At 41.7% G+C, this 22,938-nt stretch overlaps 1 protein-coding gene across 7 annotated transcripts in view; it reads right to left on the bottom strand.

The window, feature by feature from the left end:
• The window catches only part of nid2a (nidogen 2a (osteonidogen)), a 158,063-nt gene that overhangs the window by 90,725 nt on the left and 44,400 nt on the right, over positions 1–22,938 (bottom strand). For 6 of the 7 annotated variants that reach the window (XM_029714112.1, XM_029714107.1, XM_029714108.1 and 3 more), the window contains exon 2: positions 7,044–7,346. In XM_029714112.1, the coding sequence (XP_029569972.1) occupies positions 7,044–7,346 (303 nt within the window). Of the gene's footprint in view, positions 1–7,043; positions 7,347–9,377; positions 9,723–22,938 lie in introns of those variants that run through there. The other variant, XM_029714113.1, reaches the window with a different exon arrangement.

Here is a 22,938-nt window from a genome sequence, read left to right as displayed (position 1 = left end):
CCCCCCACGTAATTTTTTGCTGAACAAGCTCTATTTTGGTGACCTCTGGTACATTCTAATGCCTTGATTCCATCTGAAATACAAAGCTAAATTATTGAATAGTTTAACAACTTTACCTCCCAGATTGGTAAAATGAGTTGTGGTATTGAGTAGAAAGATGTGACTTTACAATTTGAAATGAATTCAGTGTATGTTTAATTGTTTTGGATATCGTCTAGGCCTAGGCCTATATGATCAGGACTATTTTCTAAGAGAACATGAAAGGGATAGAAAATGACATATTGGTTTCCTTACCCTGTAAGCAGTCTATTGACAAGGTATGACAGCAATCCATGCTTTAGTTTAGTTTCCCTGGCAGTGTTCCACATGATTGCTTTCTTTTAGCTTTCTTTTATTAGGCATTTTCTCAGCTATCTGCAACTGTCACTGATTTGTTTCACCTGTCCTTGTGCTTGTCACCACCCCCTTCTAGGTGTCGCCCATTTCCCCCATTATCCCCTGTGTACTTATACCTGTGTTCTCAGTTTGTCTGTTGCCAGTTCGTCTTGTTTGTTCAAGTCAACCAGCATTTTGTCTCAGCTCCTGCTTTTCCCCAGTCTCTCATCTTCTTGGTTTTGACCCTTGCCTGTCCTGACTGAGCCTGCCTGCCGTCCTGTGCCTTTGCCCCTACTCTGGATTACCAACCTCTGCCTGACCTAACCCTGGGCCTGCCTGCCATCCTATACCTTGACCCCGCTACTCTGGATTATCGACCCCTGCCTGCCTTGACCTGTCATTTGCCTGCCGCTGTTGTTGCAATAAACATAGTTACTTCAACACAGTCTGCACTTGGGTCTTACCTGAAACCTGATAGCAATATATATGATGAAGCAGGTGTTTCTGCTACACAGAAAGCAGCAGTTGACTACTCCATTGTCTACACTTTCATTAAATTAGTAGGTCTATATCAATATCTTTAAAAAAATTGTATATAAGTATCATGGGCTTTTATAATAATTCAATCTTTCTTTTATCATATTTTGGACCAGAAAAAAGCTCTCTCCACTACCTATTGTTCCTGCAGTGAGGATTCACCATCTTCATCAAATGTTTTCATAATTTATCTGCAGATAATGGCCAAAAAGAAATACTAGTCTACCAGAATACAAATTAGGGAGCCACATGAATGGCTCTCTTACTGATGTGATTCGTAGAGCACTATATTCTATTGTGTTATTGATTGTACACTTGTTTATTCCATGTTGTAACTCTGTGTTGTTGTTTGTGTCGCACTGCTTTGCTTTATCTTGGCCAGGTCGCAATTGTAAATGAGAACTTGTTCTCAACTAGGCTACTTGGTTAAATAAAGGTGAAATAAAAAAATAAAATCTGTTTTATTTTTTGCCTAATTGTGTTTAGTTTTTTTTCCAAATTACATTTAGTTTTTCCAGGTTTAAAATTGTTTCACTTTTTTTTCAGGTTTTCGCTCTCAAAACCACGTTTTTAATAGCAACACGACCAAATTGAGGTCTGGGAAAAATATGATTTTGGTTATTTTCTTTATGTAGTTACCCTTTAATTCAAGTGTGAACCTACCAAGAGGCTGTTGTTTAGCTGTGTTTTTGTAGCGCACGTCATGGTAGAGTTTGCAAAACAAACACCCACTGGATTGATGCAAAAAATCATGATATCATTCTGCCAGGTAAGCATAGGCTACTTTGCAGTTAACATTTAATTGAGGTTTTTGGGAAAGCCTTGTGTACCGTTAGCATCATGCTAACGGTACACAAAGTGGTTGATGCTCACCCCGCACACACACAGACAGACAGGGGCATTCTCATGGAAAAAGTAGCTGGCTGTTTAGCCAACGGCTGGCGCTTAGGGAAAACATTGGAACAGAATAAAAATGTGTATTTTGGACTCCCATTGACATCAATATATGATTCACACAAAAGTTGACATTTCATGTGTAAGTCTCAAGTAGGGATTTAACAGTGTAAACAAAAAACTGTGGTAAGCACAGTGGTAGCATTATCTGTTTAATAACAGAAGTGTTTAGAGTCCAGAATCAAAAAGCCACACTTCTTAAAGAGCCAACTGAAAGTGAACAGAGCTTCAATCAAACTCTGTAACAGCTCTTTCCAAGTACAGTATAGTACAGTGCACTGGATTCCATTTCTCATCCTCTGCCTATTAGTGCCCAGGGAACAGGCAGTCATCCTCTAACATTTTAACACTCACTCCCCATGTTTAAACTTCACACCACTCTCCCCCCTACCCCCCACTCCAAAATGTTGACCGAATATCATTCCTGTCCTCCAACTTTTACAGGAGCGTCACCGTTTTTACATGCCGGGGGTTCTCACCAAATGTGCCCCCCCCCCCCCCCCCGGAAACATTTCCCCCCATGCCCTTTATGGAGTTTTTTAAAGGCTGTCCTCTTCCCCCTCCAAGCTGGTTTTCACACCCTTTTTAAAGAGGTCCAGCACACCACTAAAAGGCTTAAAAGACCATAATTAAATGTGTAGCGGGCTTGTGAGGGGACCCGCTCTTGATGTCTTGTCTCGTGCAATTTGTTATTATTACAAGCAGTGTGGTTTTCTGAGCCGTTTAATTAAATGTGTGGGAAGTGTGGGAACACAAAAACTTCAAGAGAGCGGCTGAGTGGGGGTTACGTCTTAAACCGTTGAAGAGGAGAAGACGACTTCTCGATGGCCACACACAGTTTACAGACCTAGACTGATATAGTTTGGGAATGAGAGCAAATGGTGATAGAGGCCCATATCTCACCCAGCATGGTATTTTCAACTTTGAGGACAGAGATACCCCCCCAACCTCTCTTATCTCTCCCTAGACCTGTATGAAATCCCTCAACCCCCCCCCCCAGCTCTAGTAATCCAAGAAGCTATCCCAGAGCAGAGCTATCACCTTCATCACCACTGTCACAGTAAAAACAACCCCCTCCTCCACCCTCATTCCCCCATTCCAGATCCCAGAGACAATCATGCATCTGGTTCAGAGAGAGAGGGAGCGAGAATAGAGAAAGGGAGAGAATAGAGAGAGAGATGTGAGAGAAAGAGAGAGAGAAAGACAGAGAAATAGTGAGAATAGCGAGAGACAGAAAAGACAAGAGACAGACAAGAGAGAAAGACCCTCAGGCTTACTAATTCCACAGCCCCCCCCAACCTACTATCCCCCCGCCACAGAAAGGTTCCCTAATTACAAGACCACACTGCCTCGGAGAAGCTTTAGAAAACAAGCCCATATACAAGATTGTTTAAAGATGTTATTGTAAATTACTCTTCCCACGTGTGGCTATAGGACGGGACAAGCTTAGATGGGGGGGGTGGCAGGCATACATTTTGGGGAAGGGGGTGTTGGATTTGATGTGGAGGTAGGGGACTGGTAATGGAGACACTGTGCCAAGCCTGATGAGATGATAGCACCCAGACCCTCTCATTGTTGAGATTTGCTCCAAATACTCAATGTTTAGAGCAGACTTCCACCACTGCATGTTTGCTCAAGGGCTAACACTTCAACAGACCTCCAACAATCTCCACCCCCCACACACCCACCACCAACCCCAACCCCAGCAGGGGAGGTAGGGAGGTGGGGAGATGGACATCTGGAGCTGGGGGTGGTTGCAGAGGCTTGGATGAGCTGGAGAGGTGGTAGGCTGGAGAGCTGTGTTGTTCCAAGAGATAAAGCCATTCCAATCCCAAAGGAAAACACAGAGGGATCATCCAGAGGTTTTTCCTTTCCCCTTGAAATGTCGCTTCCCCTCCTCCGAACAAAGTGAAACACACTGGCTGGCACACTCTCTTCTTCCCCTCCACGTTCGGTCAAGCGGAAACATAGTAAATAACCAAAAGCCAGAGGAAGAGCGTGTGCTTTTACTGTAGAGTCCAACTCCTACACACACATGCGCACGGAACACACGCACGCACAAACACACACAAAAACACACACACAAACTTCATTAATACTGTCTATCAAAGATGTTCAAGGAGTGTATTCTTGGTCATGTCACAGCAACACTTGAACTGGAGACTACCACAAGGATCTGTTGGGTGAGTCAGTGATGACTAGGGGCCAGTCTGGGATTGGAGCACACAAACACACAGAGACACAGACACACCAGACGTCTCCCAGACCCTCTTGAGGTGGGTGTGTGTGAGAGAGGAATGGCAAAAATGCCACAAGACAGATGCCGTTGTTTGTTTGTTGCCAGGTTTTGAGGCAGCGTCCGCAGCTGCAGACGAGCAGGCTGCCAACCAGTCCATTAGGCATTTCCAACGATATGGGAACTCACACACAGGGACGGACAGACAAGAACACACAACCACACACACACACACACACACACACACACAGGGTTGCCAGACAGGTCTGCTAATTTTACAGCCCGCTTTCATGTTCTCTTAGACCAATGTAATAAAATGTGGGGACAGATTGTGGTTTAGGGGGACAAAATCTGGTTTTGGCACCAATACCCCCTGAACATGATCCAACAGAAACAGAACAGTGAGGCCTCTAATCAACAAGCTGTAAGGTTTTGATTCAGATTGTTTGGTTTATCTTGTGTCTGGAGGAAAGAGAGGGTGGAACTCATGTTCCCTTGCACTTATAGACTTCAACAAGAAGGGAGGTGTTTCCAAGGAGGAATCTTGTTAAGGGCAAGAGCAGAGGCGTCCCCAGAACTAATAAATAACAAAAGACAATATTTCCAGTGTGCCTTCACAGCTGTCTGTTCTCTCTCACTGAGAGAGAAGGCGTGGGCCCTTGTCCAACAGAAAAGCCTATTCATTCGCGCGCATTAGAATCACTGGTCGACACTGAATATTATGGCTGTTCAGTTCAAGTCAGTGGGACTTTCCTCATTACACACACATGTGCACGCACGCATGTACGCACACACACAGAAATCTGAAGTCAATCCATTTCAACCCCCTCATAGCGAACAACCAGTCACTCTTAACACCCCAGGTTTGTTTGTAGCCTACCTGTGGGTAGTGACTGAACACACTAAGCTTTTCATGGTGGGATGGAACAAAAGCTGTACTGCCCCGGCTGGAATAGGGACCCTTTTAAAACGTCATTATCTGAGCCCCGGCTGAAAGAGCACACGTAAATTTCTCCAGATTCCAAGAGTCCATGAATTAGCAGCTGAAGGGAAAATCTTGGTATTTTTCATGAAAGGTATTGCATTATTGGTGTACTGTGTCTAGGACAACACTTTCACAATCATCACCCTCATGCTTAGCAAACATGTTAGTTAATCCAATTGACCCTTTGCTAAACCCCGCCCCTATTCTAACCACTGGCAAAATCCCCTCACAATGATTTCATACTGTGTTTTTAATACACAATGAAATTAAACACAAACAACCCCTTGCTAATCATGAAGTGGTGGACTGTCATTACAATTGCTTCACGGGAACCTGGTAAAATGATGTTTGTAGTGTGGATAGCCACTGAATGGCGCTGAATCAGCATGCAGTCAAAGCTATAACCACTTTTGGAGCTAACTAGTGCTCTCAAATTGTAACCTGATGTCGACAGCAGATGGGAGTTGTATTCAAAACTGCTAACTTTTTAGCTAATATACATTTTGAGAAAACAAGTTATATTAAGTAGCTAGCTAGCTAGCGTAAACAATGTTTGGTGGTCAATGAGACTGCAAGCTAGCTAACCAGCAGAGCTAGCAAACAATGTAACAAAAGTATAATTTCAGATTTGAAAGATACTCCATCAAGACACTGCATTTCAGGAATTAGAGTAGCAAGTACTACTGGTGCACTGTTCAATTATTTAGTTATTTTTTAAAGAAAAGTCTCAGTTTTGCTATAGCCCTCACTGTCTTTCATGCAATTTAAACATGAACTTGTGAGCTTTTCCGAGGCGTCGGACTCTACAACAGTTGCTATCCATTGGAGCGCTGCAATTGGTTGCCCAAAATCCCGGGGCAGGGATTAGCGAAGGTTCAATTATAAATGGGATAGGTGAAATCTAGGTTTGTATTCTGTGAATATGTCTATCCAGGAACTTATAGATTCTAGAACAAGCAACCCTAAGAGTTATCAGTGTGATGCATAAGTCACTATAGCCTGTCTGTGCGATTTGAATCCAATACATTTAATACATTAATTTATGAAGTAAAGACCAAGCATTATGATAATGACTGTTAGCACTAGCAGCGGCAGTCTCACACTGCTCCCCTATTAGAAAGCACAAGCCCCTCAATTGAGCAGGGGGCAAGAGTATGGTTTCTCTGGTTTCTCCCCATAGACTTATTTCAAGTGTTTTTATAGTGAAAGGTAACACTCTACAGAGGCTCTATAGAGAATAAGACTCCGACACATCTGATCGGATTCTAGGATCTTGGCACAGTCAGAGTAGAGGAGATGTTATCTGATTAAACCAAGCTGCTTTCTACGTTTTTGTCCTCATAATCTCTGCAATACCTCTTTAGTAGCTAGCCAGAAATATGCACTCTTAATGATAAGTTACATGCCTAATGGAGGGTTTGAGAGACTTTCACATAACATGTTTTTCTGTGAGTAATACATGAAGATGATACCATAGAAATATAATTACTTGAACATTGACTTGAATGGGAATGTCCATTTTAGTAGTTCTATTTCTATGGGTAATACATAATATGATGACTTGATCCCTAATAGACTGAGGGTGGGAGAGAGATGCCCAGTCGCCCTTGGGGGTAGGAGGGGGACGAAGGGTAGAGGGATGAAGGGGGGACGAGTTGAAGTGGACGGCTGATGACCTGGATTGATGACCTCTGCCCAGTGACCAAAGGTCAAGAGGCAGTTTAGGGATGAGAGAGACCCAAATCCCTAGGGGGAGGGAGGGGGGTAGTCATATATACTTAGTAACTCCATACAGGCTACAGACTCAGCTACAGAGAGACAGACAGACAGACAAACGGACCAATAGAAAGACAGACAAACAAAATGATAGACAGACAGACCAAAGGACTGACTGACAGACAGTCAGGCGGCCAGCCAGGTGCACAGACAGACAGCTAGTCATACAGGCAGACTCACCGTATCGGATGGCCCGGTGGCACGCGTCACCTCCTCATAGGCGGCAACGTTCTCCCAGGTGGCGATGACGGCGTGCGTGGGTGTGAAGTGGCCACCGGGAAAGCCCCGGTGCACCTCCTGCGCCACCCGGTTGAGAAGGGTGGGCGACTCGGTGACTCGGTAGTAGATGGCGCCCTTCCCCTTGCTGGTGTCGATGTCTGCCAGGAAGGGGGCGATGACGGGGAAGTCAGTGGGGAAGCCATCGTCCACGTACTGCTTCTCCATAGGCAGGTCCTGGGCTGAGATGATGCCATTGGTTGCCACCTGGAGAAGAAAGAATGGGGAAAGAGTGCAGTGTGGGAAATAGGAATGAGTGCTGAATAGGAAATCGACCCCTAATTTATCCAGGGAGGTCACATTGAGATTGACATCTATTTTTATCAAGTGAGCCCTGGCCCCTAGGCACTCCTGTAGATCTGAAACTGTTTACTGAATGGATACAATACAGCAAAAAATGTCATCCAGCCTATCATAAGGCGAGCTGAAGTAATTACAGATAGCTTATCCAATCCTTCTGAGCTACAGGATGCCTTAGGGGTTTAGAGTTAGGGATGAGGGGCAATTTGGAATTCAACATTTATTGCTCCAATGGCCAAAGGGAAGACCTCTCAAGAAGTGTGTTAGACTTGGTGATATTACAGCTGTTGTAAGGGTTACCAGATCCTACAAAGGACTTTTTTTCACCTTGGTGTCAAAAACATGCACTTTAACTCAGCGATTCTCAACTGGTGGGTGTCAGTAAAAAATTAAAAAATAATGATAATAATGTTTCTTTAAAAGAAAAAAATACTCCAGTCTGAACTCAAACCTGGTACAAATTGTGTAGAAATTATAATGAACTTACATTTTTTTAGTAATAATTGAATCTCTGAACAATTTTTCTTAAATCACAGTGTTTTCAATATAGGGCTATTTGCAGCACTATTTTGGTTGATTTTGTGGTCTCGCAGTGAATTTATTAACATTCTTCATCAAGAATATGGGCAAAAACGTATTATTGGCAATGAAAGAGATGGGAGTGTTGTCATATAATAGCTACACTTACTATTAATATAGCATTTAAAAATAGTTTTCCCGATGGTATTTTGTCGATTCTTTTTCGCGATGCGAATATTGGGTCGTGGCTGAGACAACCTGGTTCCCGAGAGAAAACCAGTTGAAAACCACTGCTAACTGATAATTGCTTTCAAAAGGGACAAATATATATATATTTGAGACGAGTTGTCTAGCGAATTGTGTCTTGATATTTCCATGCTCTGATGCCCTGAGAAAAGTTACAATGTGTAAAATACATTTCCTCAGATAATGTATTTAGTTGAAAACAAGTTTACTCTGACATTCAGCACTAAATATTGACTTTGTTGTACTACGTTTAACTTAAAATGTTCGTTTTACAACTCTTTCGCTGACCCCGAATGGATTCGAACAAGTGATCTATTGATATGAGTAAATGGGTGATTTTCCCAAGTGAGTTAAACTCTGACAACCTAGTGACTCAATGGTCACAGATTCCTAAGAGTCATTTAAAGGAAAGATACACCCATTTTGAATGTCATATCGTGGTTGTGCATCTCTGAGCGATGTTTCATCGATTCTTGGGATCATTTCAGTTGTTCGTGTGTATATCTGAGATATTCGCCATTTAAGAAAGCAAAAATATAGCCAGTATGACGCATTATGCAAAACGTTTTCATACCGGCTAAATTTCTGCCTGCTTAAACGGCGAATAGCCCAGATACACATAAAATCATGAAATGACCATGGGAATCGACAGAATATGGCTCAGAGATGCACAAATACGATATAACATTCAAATGGTTGAATCTTTCCTTTAATAAACTCATGTAACAGATGCAAAGAAAGCAAGTGTTTCATGATTGGTACATAGAACCAAAATACTTAATTGAATGAATAATAATAATTATTAACATTTCCTTATAGATCAGCATATTTTCCTAGTCCATCATGTCCAAAATCGACACATTGACAATGACATAGTCGTATTTAGAAACAGTTGGCTATGCTTACGAGTAATGAGATGTGTATTAATTTGATAATTTCATTACCCTGAATTTGCCTAGCTAAACTCCATGTTCACATGCACTGTACCTCGATAGATCCCAATTTGACACGTTTTAAAAGATTACTAAAAGTGTTATTTCTTCAGTGACCGTACTAGGACATTTCTCTTGACATTTTCATTATCGTGTTCATATATGTGCAATGACCAAGAACCCCAAATGTACCCCGAATGCTTAGTGTGCAAGACAAATATTAGTCATAGTTCATACTCACGTATAGCTCATTGAACTGCGACTCATAGAAATAGAGAGGTCTCTTCAACGCGAGTACTTTGGACGTCTCGTCGTCCCCCTCCTGTAGAGTGAAATCGCCGCTCAGTGTCCCATAAGGAAATATATCTTTCCTCTGAATGGCTGTTACAAGATGAACAGTCCACGACAACTGAAGTAGAAATATCGTTAATTTTCCCATCGCCATTAGAAATGTCTTAAAAGCTCTGCATTGATCTAGCAGAAGTTGATAGGAATTCAGCCGGCGGCTCTTGCAGCTAGATAAGAAGAAGCGGACCGGGCGACAGAGCGTTCTATAGGAATTTCAACCCACATCAACTTCTACGTCTGACCCAAGCGTTCCCGAAGTCAAGCGGGAGGGATTTAAAAGTTTAGGGACTGTTGATTGGTTCCACTTGTCTTGACTGGCAAGATCCTGGACACCATCTGGTTTCCATTGAGAAAGAAAAATAGCATTTTTAAATCCACACGACCTTTTCGCAACTATTATCCACAACAATGAATGGGAATATTAGATACATCATTTTGTCAGGATTTTCATTGCTGAACTTTAGTTATAACAATGTAATTCATGTAATTATTTCTCTCGGCTTATAATTATAAACATTTTATATCAGTTATCGTGGGTTCATGTGTATTTTTTTGCTCAGGGCTTGCCATTGATATATATGAGAGAGAGAGAGAGAGAGATATATTATTGTATATTGAGAGAGAGATATTATTGTATATTATCTACTTCACTTGCTTTGACAATGTTAACATATGTTTCCCATGCCAATAAAGCCCCTTGAATTGAATTGCGAGAGAGAGAGAGAGACCAGGGCCTCGTTTTGCAGTTGCGATGTAATTTAAGCATTCCCAATGGGCACACACTGATTGAATCAACATTGCTTCCACATCATTTTAATGAAATGATGTTGAAACAACGTGGAATAGACGTTGAATTTACGTCTGTCTCCAGTGGGTTACGATGATCATACTAGATGCATCTTTATTTACTAGCCAACTTAAAGGACAATTCCGCCACTTTTCAACCTCATATTCATCATCTCCAGCACCAAACCAGTGTCTACATACGTGAAAACAGCGCATTTCTATGATCTGTGGTTAAAAAGGTCCTTCTCTGTGATTATGTTTACATGCACACTAATAATTCATTATGTTTACATGCACACTAATAATTCAATATTTAACTGATTATGGCAGTAGGCCAAGTATGGCAATAGTCATGTAAACACTTTACTCTGCTTACCTTAATCAACGTAAATGTAAAAAAATTGAAGTAAGCATAAGCTGATTAAAACCACTGGTTTTCTGACCAATCTTTTGATGTATTATTACGAACTGGCAATGACTGACCCAGCAGACTCGGATCAGCTCCGCAACGTTATCTCTTCCCAAGGAGCCACCATTGGAAGACACAAGGAGTTACTTCTAAACCTTATGGAAAGACTCCAGAACTTGGCAGTATGCCACGACCGCACTTGCAATGCATTACTGGAGCAATTCCGTGGATATTCTACTAGGCAGCAAGCCTTTACGGTAACCCACCAGACTCTCAGTAACCCACTACCTGGAGCCAGCAACTCATGTGGGTGGAATACGCCCGTAAAACCCTTTCCTGCTCGGCCACTGGTCTCTCGCCCTTCAAGTATTCCTTGGGATATCAGCCCCTGCTCTTCCCTGCGCAAGAGGAAAAAGTCAGCATACCCTCTGCCCAGATGTTTGTCCACAGATGTCGCCATACCTGGAAGAGAGCCTGGGCCGTTCTCCTGAAGACCACATCCAGGTATCGGCGATAGGCGGATCACCACCGGACCCCTGCTATCAGCTCGGGCAGAGGGTACGGCTTTCCACTCGGGACCTAGCCCTCCTGATGGAGTCCTGTAAACTTTACCCCCGTTTCATCGGCCCTTTCCCCATCTCTAAAATCCTTAGCCCCTCTGCTGTTTGTTGCCACGCTCACTCAGCATACATCCGACTTTTCATGTGTCTAGGATTAAACCTCTGTCTCGCAGCCCTTTGTATCCTGTTTTTCCTAGTCTTCCCAGTTCGGACCTTTCTGCCTGTCCTGACCCTGATCCTGCCTGCCGTCCTGTACTTGCCTGTCCTCAGCCAGAGAGTTTGATTCTGTTTGAGGAAATGGATGATGATGATGATGATGATGAGACAAATAATGGAGGGGCAAGTTCACAAATATAATGCACTTTTATCATACTATTCAGACATTACCTGCTTAAGATGGGAGCATGTATTTACTTCAGCTTGGCATTCCTATGCTGTTATCCTCAACTTCCAAGTCCACCACAGGGACCATGCTCCCTCTGTCATTTGAGGTATTAACCTGAGTGATTACAATGTCAGTTAGCCCACACTTCTATCTCAAAATCAAAACCTCTCCCTGTGTTGATATTTGTCCTTACCTGTGTGTAGGAGATACTCCAAGCATCACCCCCAGAGAAATTCCTTCCATCTGCCCTCAGAGAGTAAATACTCTGTCAGAAAATTAAATATGTCAAATCTTATGCTGATGATAATGTGTTTGTAATAGTTTGTTTGTGTACTCACATCTTTGTGGTAAGTTGTGCTGTTGTTTTTGTCCACAGAATTAAAGAGAAAGGTTCTCTTCCTCCTGACTGAAATCAGGGCAAAGATGAAGAACTGTGAGCGACGAGTCGCAAGTGCTGGAAAACCCCTCATCCAGACTTCAAAGCTGAATTGTAGCTGTAAAGATGATTTTTCAATGGGGATTCATTGACATGCATTAAGAAAGAGTTCTAAATAGTAACATCCCTACACTGATTACTTTCTCTCTATCCAGACTCCCTCCCACTGCCACTGTCTACTTAATTTGTTTTATAAAAACAGAAACACAAAAACAACACAACCACCACACCCGATACACAGCAAAACATGCACACACCTGTCCTTGAACGTATCAAATATACATTGCCTTCAGAAAGTATTCATAGCCCTTGACTTTTTCCACATTTTGTTATGTCACAGCCTTAATTTAAATGGATTCAATTTCATTTTTTTGTCACCGGCCTCCATTAAATACCCCATAATGTCAAAATGGAATTATGTTTTTCTAAATGTTTTGAAAATAATAAAAAATTAAAAGCTGAAATCCATAAGTATTCAACCCCTGAGCTTTGGCAAGCCTAAATAAGCTTAGGAGCAAAAATAGTGCAATAATAATGCTTAACATGATTTTTTAATGTCTACCTCATCACTGAACCGCACACATACAATTATCTGTAAGGAATTTCAAACACAGATTCAACCACAAAGACCAGTGAGGTTTTCCAATGCCTCGCAAAGAAGGCCACCTATTGGTAGATGGGTAAAAATAAAAAACAGCAGACATTGAATTTCTCTTTGAGCAAAGTGAAGTTATTAATTACACTTTGGATGGTGTACCAATACACCCAGTCACTACAAAAATACAGGCATCCTTTCTAACTCAGTTGCTGGAGAGGAAGGTAAGCTTTCAGGGGTTTCACCATGAGGCCAATAATGACTTTAAAACAGTTACAGAGTTTAATGGCTGTGATAGGAGAAAACTGAGGATGGATCAACAACATTGTAGTTTCTCCACAATACTAACCTAATTGACAGAGTGAAAAGAAGAAAGCCTGTACAGAATACAAATACTCCAAAACATGCATCCTGTTTGCAATAAGGCACTAAAGTAAAACTGCAAAAGATGAGGTAAAAAAATTAACTTCATACAAAGCGTTATGTTTGAGTACCACTCTTTATATTTTCAAGCATGGTGGTGGCTGCATGATGTTATGGGTGTTCTTGTCATCGGCAAGGACTAGGGAGTTTTATTTTAGATAAAAGGAAACAGAATAGAGCTAAGCAAAGGCAGTGGCCTAGTTACAGTTGTCATTTGAAATCAGCTTGAAAATCTATGGCAAGACTTGAAAATTCTTTAAATAATAATGTGCAAATATTGTACAATCCAGGTGTGCAAAGCTTTTAGATACTTACCCAGAAAGACTCACAGCTGTTATCACTGCCAAAGGTGATTCTAACGTGTGTGAATACCTATATAAATTAGATATTGCTGTATTTAATTTTCAATACATTTGCAAAAATGTATAAAAGCATGTTTTCACTTTGTCATTATGGGGTATTGTACAGTTGACGTGTACATACACCTTAGCCAAATACATTTAAACTCAGCTTTTGACAATTCCTGACATTTAATCGAAGAAAAAATTCCCTGTCTTGGGTCAATTAGGATCACCACTTTATTTTAAGAATGTGAAATGTCAGAATAATAGTAGAGAAAATGATTTATTTCAGCTTTTATTTCTTTCATCACATTCCCAGTGGGTCAGAAGTTTAAATACACTCAATTGGTATTTGGTAGCATTGCCTTTAAATTATTTAACTTGGGTCAAACGTTTCGGGTAGCCTTCCACAAGCTTCCCACAATAAGTTGGGGGGAATTGTGGCCCATTCCTCCTGACAGAGCTGGTGTAACCGAGTCAGGTTTTCTATAGGGTTGAGGTCAGGGCTTTGCTATGGCCACTCCAATACCTTGACTTTGTTGTCCTTAAGCCATTTTGCCACAACTTTGGAAGTATGCTTGGGGTCATTGTCCATTTGGAAGACCCATTTGCAACCAAGCTTAAACTTCCTAACTGATGTCTTGAGATGTTGTTTCAATATATCCACATAATTTTCCCACTCATGATGTCATCTATTTTGTGAAGTGCACCAGACCCTCCCGCAGCAAAGCACCCTCCAACATGATGCTGCCACCCCCGTGCTTCACGGTTGGGATGGTGTTCTTCGGCTTGCAAGCCTCCCCCTTTTTCCTCTAAACATAACGATGGTATTATGGCCAAATTGTTCTATTTTTGTTTCATCAGACCAGAGGACATTTGAAATAAAATCAAATCAAAGTTTAGTGGTCACGTGAGCCGAATACAACAGGTGTAGACCTTACAGTGAAATGCTTACTTATAGGCTCTAACCAATAGTGCAAAAAAAGTATTAGGTGAACAATAGGTAAGTAAAGAAATAAAAACAACAGTAAAAAGACAGTGAAAACAGTAGCGAGGCTATAAAAGTAGCGAGGCTGCATACAGACACCGGTTAGTCAGGCTGATTGAGGTAGTATGTACATGTAGATATGGTTAAAGTGACTATGCATATATGATGAACAGAGAGTAGCAGTAGTGTAAAGAGGGGTTGGCGAGTGGTGGGTGGCAGGACACAATGCAGATAGCCCGGTTAGCCAATGTGCGGGAGCACTGGTTGGTCGGGCCAATTGAGGTAGTATGTACATATGTACATGAACGTATAGTTAAAGTGACTATGCATATGATAAACAGAGAGTAGCAGCAGCGTAAAATAAGGGTTGGGGGGGTGGCACACAATGCAAATAGTCCAGGTAGCCATTTGATTACCTGATTAGGAGTCTTATGGATAGGGGGTAAAACTGTTGAGAAGCCTTTTTGTCCTAGACTTGGCACTACGCTACCGCTTGCCATGCGGTAGTAAAGAGAACAGTCAATGACTGGGGTGGCTAGGGTCTTTGACAATTTTAAGGGCCTTCCTCTGACACCGCCTGGTGTAGAGGTCCTGGATGGCACGCAGCTTAGCCCCAGTGATATACTGGGCTGAAACGCACTACTCTCTGTAGTGCCTTGCGGTCGGAGGCCGAGCAAATGCCATACCAGGCAGTGATGCTACCAGGCAGTGATGCAACCAGTCAGGATGCTCTCGATGTTGCAGCTGTAGAACCTTTTGAGGATCTCAGGACCCATGACAAATCTTTTTAGTTTCCTGAGGGGGAATAGGCTTTGTCGTGCCCTCTTCACGACTGTCTTGGTGTGCTTGGACCATTCTAGTTTGTTGGTGATGTGGACACCAATGAACTTGAAGCTCTCAACCTGCTCCACTACAGCCCCGTCGATGAGAATGGGGGCGTCCACAATCATCTCCTTAAGTCTTAAGTCTTAAGGTTGTTATTCTGGCACCACCCGGCCAGGTCTCTGACCTTCTCCCTATAGGCTGTCTCGTCGTTGTCTGTGATCAGGCCTACCACTGTTGTGTCGTCTGAAAACGTAATGATGGTGTTGGAGTCGTGCCTGGTCATGCAGTCGTGGGTGAACAGGGAGTACAGGATGGGACTGAGCACGCACCCCTGGGGGTCTCCAGTGTTGAGGATCAGCGTAGCAGATGTGTTGCTACCTACCCTCACCACCTGGGGGCGGCACATCAGGAAGTCCAGGATCCAGTTGCAGATGGAGGTGTTTTGTCCCAGGATCCTTAGATTAGTGATGAGCTTTGATGGCACTATGGTGTTGAACGCTGAGCTGTAGTCAATGAATAGCATTCTCACGTAAGTGTTCCTTTTGTCCAGATGGGAAAGGGCAGTGTGGAGTGCAATAGAGATTGCATCATCTGTGGATCTGTTTGGGCGGTATGCAAATTGGAGTGGGTCTAGGGTTTCTGGGATAATGGTGTTGATGTGAGCCATTATCAGCCATTTAAAGCACTTCATAGCTACAGACATGAGTGCTACGGGTCTGTAGTCATTTAGGCACGTTGCCTTTGTGTTCTTGGGCACAGGGACTATGGTGGTCTGCTTGAAACATGTTGGTATTACAGACTCAGATAGGGACATGTTGAAAATGTCAGTGAAGACACCTGCCAGTTGGTCAGCATATGCCCGGAGCACACATCCTGGTAATCCGTCTGGTCCCGCAGCCTTGTGTATGTTGACCTGTTTAAAGGTCTTACTCACGTCGGCTATGGAGAGTGTGATCACACAGTCGTCCGGAACATCTGATGCTCTCATGCATGACTCAGTTGTGCTTGCCTCGAAGCGAGCATAGAAGTGATTAACCTCATCTGGTAGGCTCGTGTCTCTGGGCAGCTCGCGGCTGTGCTTCCCTTTGTAGTCTAATAGTTTGCAGGCTCTGCCACATAGGACGAGCGTCGGAGCCGGTGTAGTACGATTGAATCTTAGCCCTGTATTGACGCTTTGCATGTTTGATGGTTCATCGCAGGGCATAGCAGGATTTCTTGTAAGCTTCCGGGTTAGAGTCCGCACCTTAAAAGCGGCAGCTCTACCCTTTAGCTCAGTGAGAATTTTGTCTGTAATCCATGGCTTCTGGTTGGGGTATGTACGTACAGTCACTGTGTGGACGACGTCCTTGATGCACTTATTGATAAAGCCAGTGACTGATGTGGTGTACTCCTCAATGCCATCGGAAGAAGCCCGGAACATGTTCCAGCCTGTGATAGCAAAACAATCCTGTAGTTTAGCATCTGCTTCATCTGAACAGAGCTTTGTATGCGTCTCTGTGTGTGGAGTACAGGTGATCTAGAATTTCTTTCCCTCTGGTTGCACAGAGGGAGAAAAAAATTACTTGTGTCATCCACAAAGTAGATGTCCTAACCGACTTGCCAAAACTATTGTTTGTTAACCTGTTAGGGTATAGGGGGCAGTATTTTCACGGCTGGATAAAAAAATGTACCCGATTTAATCTGGTTACTAATCCTACCCAGTAACTACAATATGCATATACTTATTATATATGGATAGAAAACACCCTAAAGTTTCAAAAACTGTTTGAATGGTGTCTGTGAGTATAACAGAACTCATTTGGCAGGCAAAACCCTGAGACAGATTCTGACAGGAAGTGGATACCTGATGTGTTGAATTGACTTTAAGCCTATACCGTTGAAAAACAAAGGGGCTGAGGAATATTTTGGCACTTCCTATTGCTTCCACAAGATGTCCCCAGCCTTTACAAAGTGTTTTGAGTCTTCTACAGTGAGATCTGACTGAAGAAGAGCCTTGGAACGTGATGGCCCATTAGACACCTGGCGTGCGAATTGATGGTGGGTACTCTCATTCCGAAACGTTTTAAAAGAGAACCCAATGGTCCGCCTTGAATTTTATTCATGTTCTGGTTAAAAAAGGCCCTAATGATTTATGCGATACAACGTTTGACATGTTTGAACGAACGTAAATATATTTTTTCCGTTCTTGAAGTGAAGTGAAGTCCGGCTGGCTTAGATCATGTGCTACAACACAGAGGTTTTTGGACATAAATGATGAGCTTTTTTGAACAAAACTACATTCGTTATGGACCTGGGATTCTTTGGAAGTGACATCTGATGAAGAGAATCAAAGGTAATGGATTATTTACATAGTATTTTCGATTTTAGATCTCTCCAACATGGCGGTTAGTCTGTATCGCAATGCGTATTTTTCTGGCGCAGTGCTCAGATTATTGCAAAGTGTGATTTCCCAGTAAGGTTAATTTTAAATCTGGCAAGTCCATTGCGTTCAAGAGATGTAAATCTATAATTCTTTGAATGACAATATAATATTTTACCAATGTTTTCTAATATTAATTAATTATTTTGTTGTCATGACTTGACTGCCGGTATTGGAGGGAAACGATTTCCTGAACATCAACGCCATAGTAAAACGCTGTTTTTAGATATAAATATGAACTTGATAGAACTAAAAATGCATGCATTGTCTAACATAATGTCCTAGGAGTGTCATCTGATGGAGATTGTAAAAGGTTAGTGCATAATTTTAGCTGATTTTATGGTTTTGGTGACGCCTGTCTTTGAATCGACAATACACTCCACACAGCTATTGTCAATGTACTCTCCTAACATAACCTAACTTTATGCTTTCCCCGTAAAACCTTTTTGAAATCGGAAAACGTGGTTAGATTAAGGAGATGTTTATCTTTCAAAGGCTGTAAGTTAGTTGTATGTTTGAGAAATTTGAATTTTGACATTTATTTGGTTTCAAATTTGCCGCTCTTGAAATGCACCTGCTGTTGATAGGGTGCGCCACGGGTGGCACGCTAACGTCCCACATAGCCCCAAGAAGTTTTAACAAGAAATTTGTGGAGTGGTTGAAAAATGAGTTTTAATGACTCCAACTTAAGTGTATGTAAACTTCCGACTTCGACTGTATGTAGACGGCTAAGAAAAACATCTATTTAATCAATTTTGAATTCAGACTGTAACACAACCTCAAAGGGTATGAATACTTTCTGAAGGCACTGTACATATCAAATTCAAACACAATTATGTCCGTTGGGAAATGTCACAGTCCTCAAGATGATCATTGTAATTTTTTATAAAATACAGAATCTAATGTAATGTAACTACATATTTCAGCCCTCCAGTTCATTATTGGCGGTGTCATGACTTTCCCTCCTGGGTGAGGATCAAAGAGACCCCCCCCTCTTTGGGCCGGTTGTATGACTTAACGACTGGTCGTAAACTTTCTCTCTCTTGACTTTGCAGTATTGAGAATGGAATGTCTGAGTGTTACATCAGAGAGAGACTTTGCAGTACTTTAACATTAAAAGATTGCACATCGAAACAATATTTCTCCAAACAATAATCATGTCAAATCACTTGACGTTTTGTTATGTCATTAAGGATGGTATAACAAGATAACGGTAACTCTATAAATGTATATGTCCCAGTTGTAAATGTTGCAAAACTTATATGATTAAATATGAAACTATTTGTGAAAATATAGCAACGTGATTTTAGCCTTTTAAATGAAATAATGGTTGTCACATAAAGTTTTACCCTATTCAGTAACCACACCCACGTGAGCATAGACATTATGCCAACAGGATGGAATGCCCTTTTTACATTAGACCAAGCAGGCGGACGGTGTTGAGCTGGACGTCACGAATGGTTAGACTCTACCAGACCAGTAAGTGTGGAGCGGTGGCTACACGTTGATATGGTTTCAAATTACCAGACCAGTGTCACGCTTGTCGTCGGTGAAGGAGGACCAAAACGCAGCAGGTATGTGTATGCTCATCTTGCTTTTAATAAATACAAAATGAACACCAAAAATAACAAAGAATGAACGATCAACAACAAAAACAGTCTGGTAAGGCACAAGGCGAAACACAGAACAATCACCCACAAATAACAAACAAACACACCCTAATATATGGGACTCTCAATCAAAGGCAGATAGACAACACCTGCCTTCAACTGAGAGTCCCAACCCCAATTAACCAAACATAGAAACAGACATACTAGACTAAACATAGAATACCAGAATACCTGAAAACCAAACAGTGCCCAAAAAACCCCGGAATACTTAAACCAAATGCCCCTTCAACAAAACACACCACCCCGAACCACATAAAACGAATACCCTCTGCCACGTCCTGACCAAACTACAATACTAATTAACCCTTATACTGGCCAGGACGTGACAACCAGAAAATGTTAAGACTCAAAATTTAGAGTGAAGAAGAACATCGGAACATTCAGTCTGCAGCTGTTTAAGTACTTTAGTCTAGTAAACTCAACCAAAGACCACCGCGTGTGTAGCTCTGATGTATCCAGTCTAACGAACACTCAGAGACAAAGAAGCCTACTACAACTGAAGACATTGTAACCTCTGGTGGACAACCAGAGACTTACACAACCAGAGACTTTCTGTCAAACTATTTGTTACAGACGGATCGAGTGGTTTCAACAGAGAGACAACAGACAAAGACATCTAAGCATAAATATACGTTGCATTTCTAAATCCGAATGAGCGGTTGTTAGGGTGCTAAATATCCAAATATGTTTTGGTGAGCATATTATTCAACTGTATGTACGATAGTTGAATTCCTTTGTCTCTCCTTCTCCCACTCTTTCTTTCCCCACCCCTTTCATTGTGTAACAAGCTGTCATATTGGGTTAGTCCACTAGGGACTTTTCATTATATTATGTTAGTAATCAATTCAACCAATATTGTGTGTGTTTATGTATTTCTGTGTGATTATTTAGTTAGTTAGTAAATAAATAATTAAGATAATTTGTGTATTGCTGAATCATCATTTAGACTAAGGTTTGTGCAGATTCATGAAGTCATCGATGTTCAGAATGAGACTGATATGAGCTAATAATAATTAATAATTGACTGTTATTGATGTAAGAGATATTTATATCTTTAGAGTTTAAGTCAGGAGATAGTAACTCATTAAATAACTTTTCCCGTGGTGCCCCAAGATTCCTAATGAGTTAATTGTTACATTAATTATTATGTGATTAAATTAATCATGTAAACAGTCATCACAATAATGGTAGTCACGTCATGACAGCGGTGAGTATGATGCTTTCCAATTGACAGCTATAAAACATTTCATGCAGCAATTAGATGTAGTGCGTAATTGGCGACAGAGAAGTCAGGTGCAGGAGAGCAGAACTGGGTAATAACCGGAGATTTATTCACCAAAACCAACGGCATCCAGAACAAAAAAGATAAATGGGCACAAAAATAACCTGTCGTGCACTCACGGGGAACGTGCACAAGCACTACAATAAACAATCCCACACAAAGACATGGGGGGAACAGAGGGTTAAATACACAACAAGTAAACGAGGGAATTGAAACCAGGTGTGTGGAAACACAAGACAAAACAAATGGAAAATGAAAAGTGGATCAACGATGGCTAGAAGACTGGCTACGCCGAGCGCCGAGCGCCGCCCGAACAAGGAGAGGACCCGACTTCGGGTGGAAGTCGTGACATTAGACCTAAGTTACAAAGCTTTCTTTAATAATGGTCACCAATTTTTACATTTTCCAACAAACGGAATTGTGGAGATGGATGGATATAAATTCCTAGACACAATGATATGATAGCGTGATAGCAAGATATGATAGCAAGTTTGTCCCTTCCTTAAGACTTTATCATACTGATTAGTCATTGGTAAGTATTTTGTTTTCCAGGCAGGAGTGCTGATATAAAGATCAGGACAGCATTTGGTGGGATACCCAGGGATAATTGTTCATTTCCCCTAGTAATGGATTAAGACACTCTAGTCCCCCTGAGGGGGAGTAGGAGAGGTGAATGGAGGGGTGAGGAAAGGTTGAATGAATGAATCAAAAAAGAGTTTAGAGAGTTGAAAAGTGATGCGCTTACTAAAACAACTATCTCTTGATTGGTAATAGATATTTCTGTTCTGATATCAGATTTAAATAGAGTAGTAGACAAATATTTCGTAATACATTTTTTTACTCCGAGTGCGCCAGCATCAGGGCAAGAATAAAGATGCGTACCCGCCCAGGACCAAACATGAGCACGGAATAAGACGATGGTTGACTTGGCAAAATAAGACGAACTGGCAACAGACAAGCAGGGAACACAGGAATAATTACCCAGGGACTAATGAGGAAAACAGGTGACACCTGGAGGTGGGTGGAGACAATCACAAAGACAGGTAAAACATATCAGGGCATGACAATTTGGGTGAAAACTAAACCAAAAATCTTGTTTTACCATTGGAAGTTGGTGCTTTTAGATGGTTGAAAGCATAGTGAAAACACACTGGAAATGCAACTAACTTTTGGCTGTCTTTTGAGTGGGTGAAAATAAGTTGTAATCTCTATGATCGGCATCTCAACCAAATATTACCCAACTATCCACTTTGATGACGTGGGGGAAGAGTGAGCGCTCATGTCTTGCATACACACACACACACAGACACACACATTCTCCAGTTTACCCATGATTTGACACCTGCCATCTTCACATGTGTGTTCACTTCGCAGTTTCTCTTTATGCTTGTGTGTGCATGTGTGGGTGTCACCACTCACGGCCGCCTATAGCCTTTTGGGGGCCCTAAGCAAGATTTGGATGGGGGGCCCCCCACCTTGCGGCAAAACATTTTAGTTGTCCCCCTCTTGATGGTGGAGACATTTTTTTTGTTTTAAAGTACATTTCATGCAATTATACACATTTTTCCATTGGGTGTAGAGAAATGTTGCAGGTTTTAAAGCATGTTTTCTACAAGTCTATACATTTTGTTTTGATTTATGCCATGTTATTATGATATCTGAGTAAGAATGACTAACAAAATCAATGGGAGCCTCCTGGATGTCAGAGACCCTGGGCACGTGCCCGGTCGGTATTCAGCCATGATTACTACAAGTTTAGAAAGCTGGCTAGACTAACTACCCCAAAAAATCCCCCCAAAAATTGTATTCATGAATATAGACAATTTTGACTTTGCAGTTGGCCCATCCAGCGGAAAATGCTCAGTTCTGCCTCAAGGACAAGACTCATCCCAATGAACATCAATCTGTGGTTATGATACTGTGATCATACGGTTTACAGGAATGCATTACCTTACCTTCTTGGGTGATGACGAGTCCTGTAAGAGAATATATTAGAGTCAGCCAGCCAGTTAAAAATTTAAACCATACCACTGTACTTTTTTTATTAGTCATGGTATTAAGAGCAATTTAAAAGAAATTGTGTTTGTTGGTGCCCTTTGCTCACGATTGATGCAGAGATGAGATGAGAGAATATGTCTTACCTCTGTGGTCCCTCCCAGGTGTACCTGTTTTTTTCTGGGGGCTTATTGTAGGTTACCTAATGTTAAATGTAAGAGATTATAATTAAGTAAAAACCTGCCTACATTATGAATAATTTAGCAAATTGCATGCATCAACTAACATATTAGTCTACACCAGGCCCACGTATAGAGACTACACCAGTGGTTTTCAACTG

Source organism: Salmo trutta, chromosome 25 (genome assembly GCF_901001165.1).
Source record: "Salmo trutta chromosome 25, fSalTru1.1, whole genome shotgun sequence".
Lineage (NCBI taxonomy): Eukaryota > Metazoa > Chordata > Actinopteri > Salmoniformes > Salmonidae > Salmo > Salmo trutta.
The sequence above is the reverse complement of the archived record's forward strand: the minus strand, read 5'-3'. Positions and strand labels throughout refer to the sequence as shown.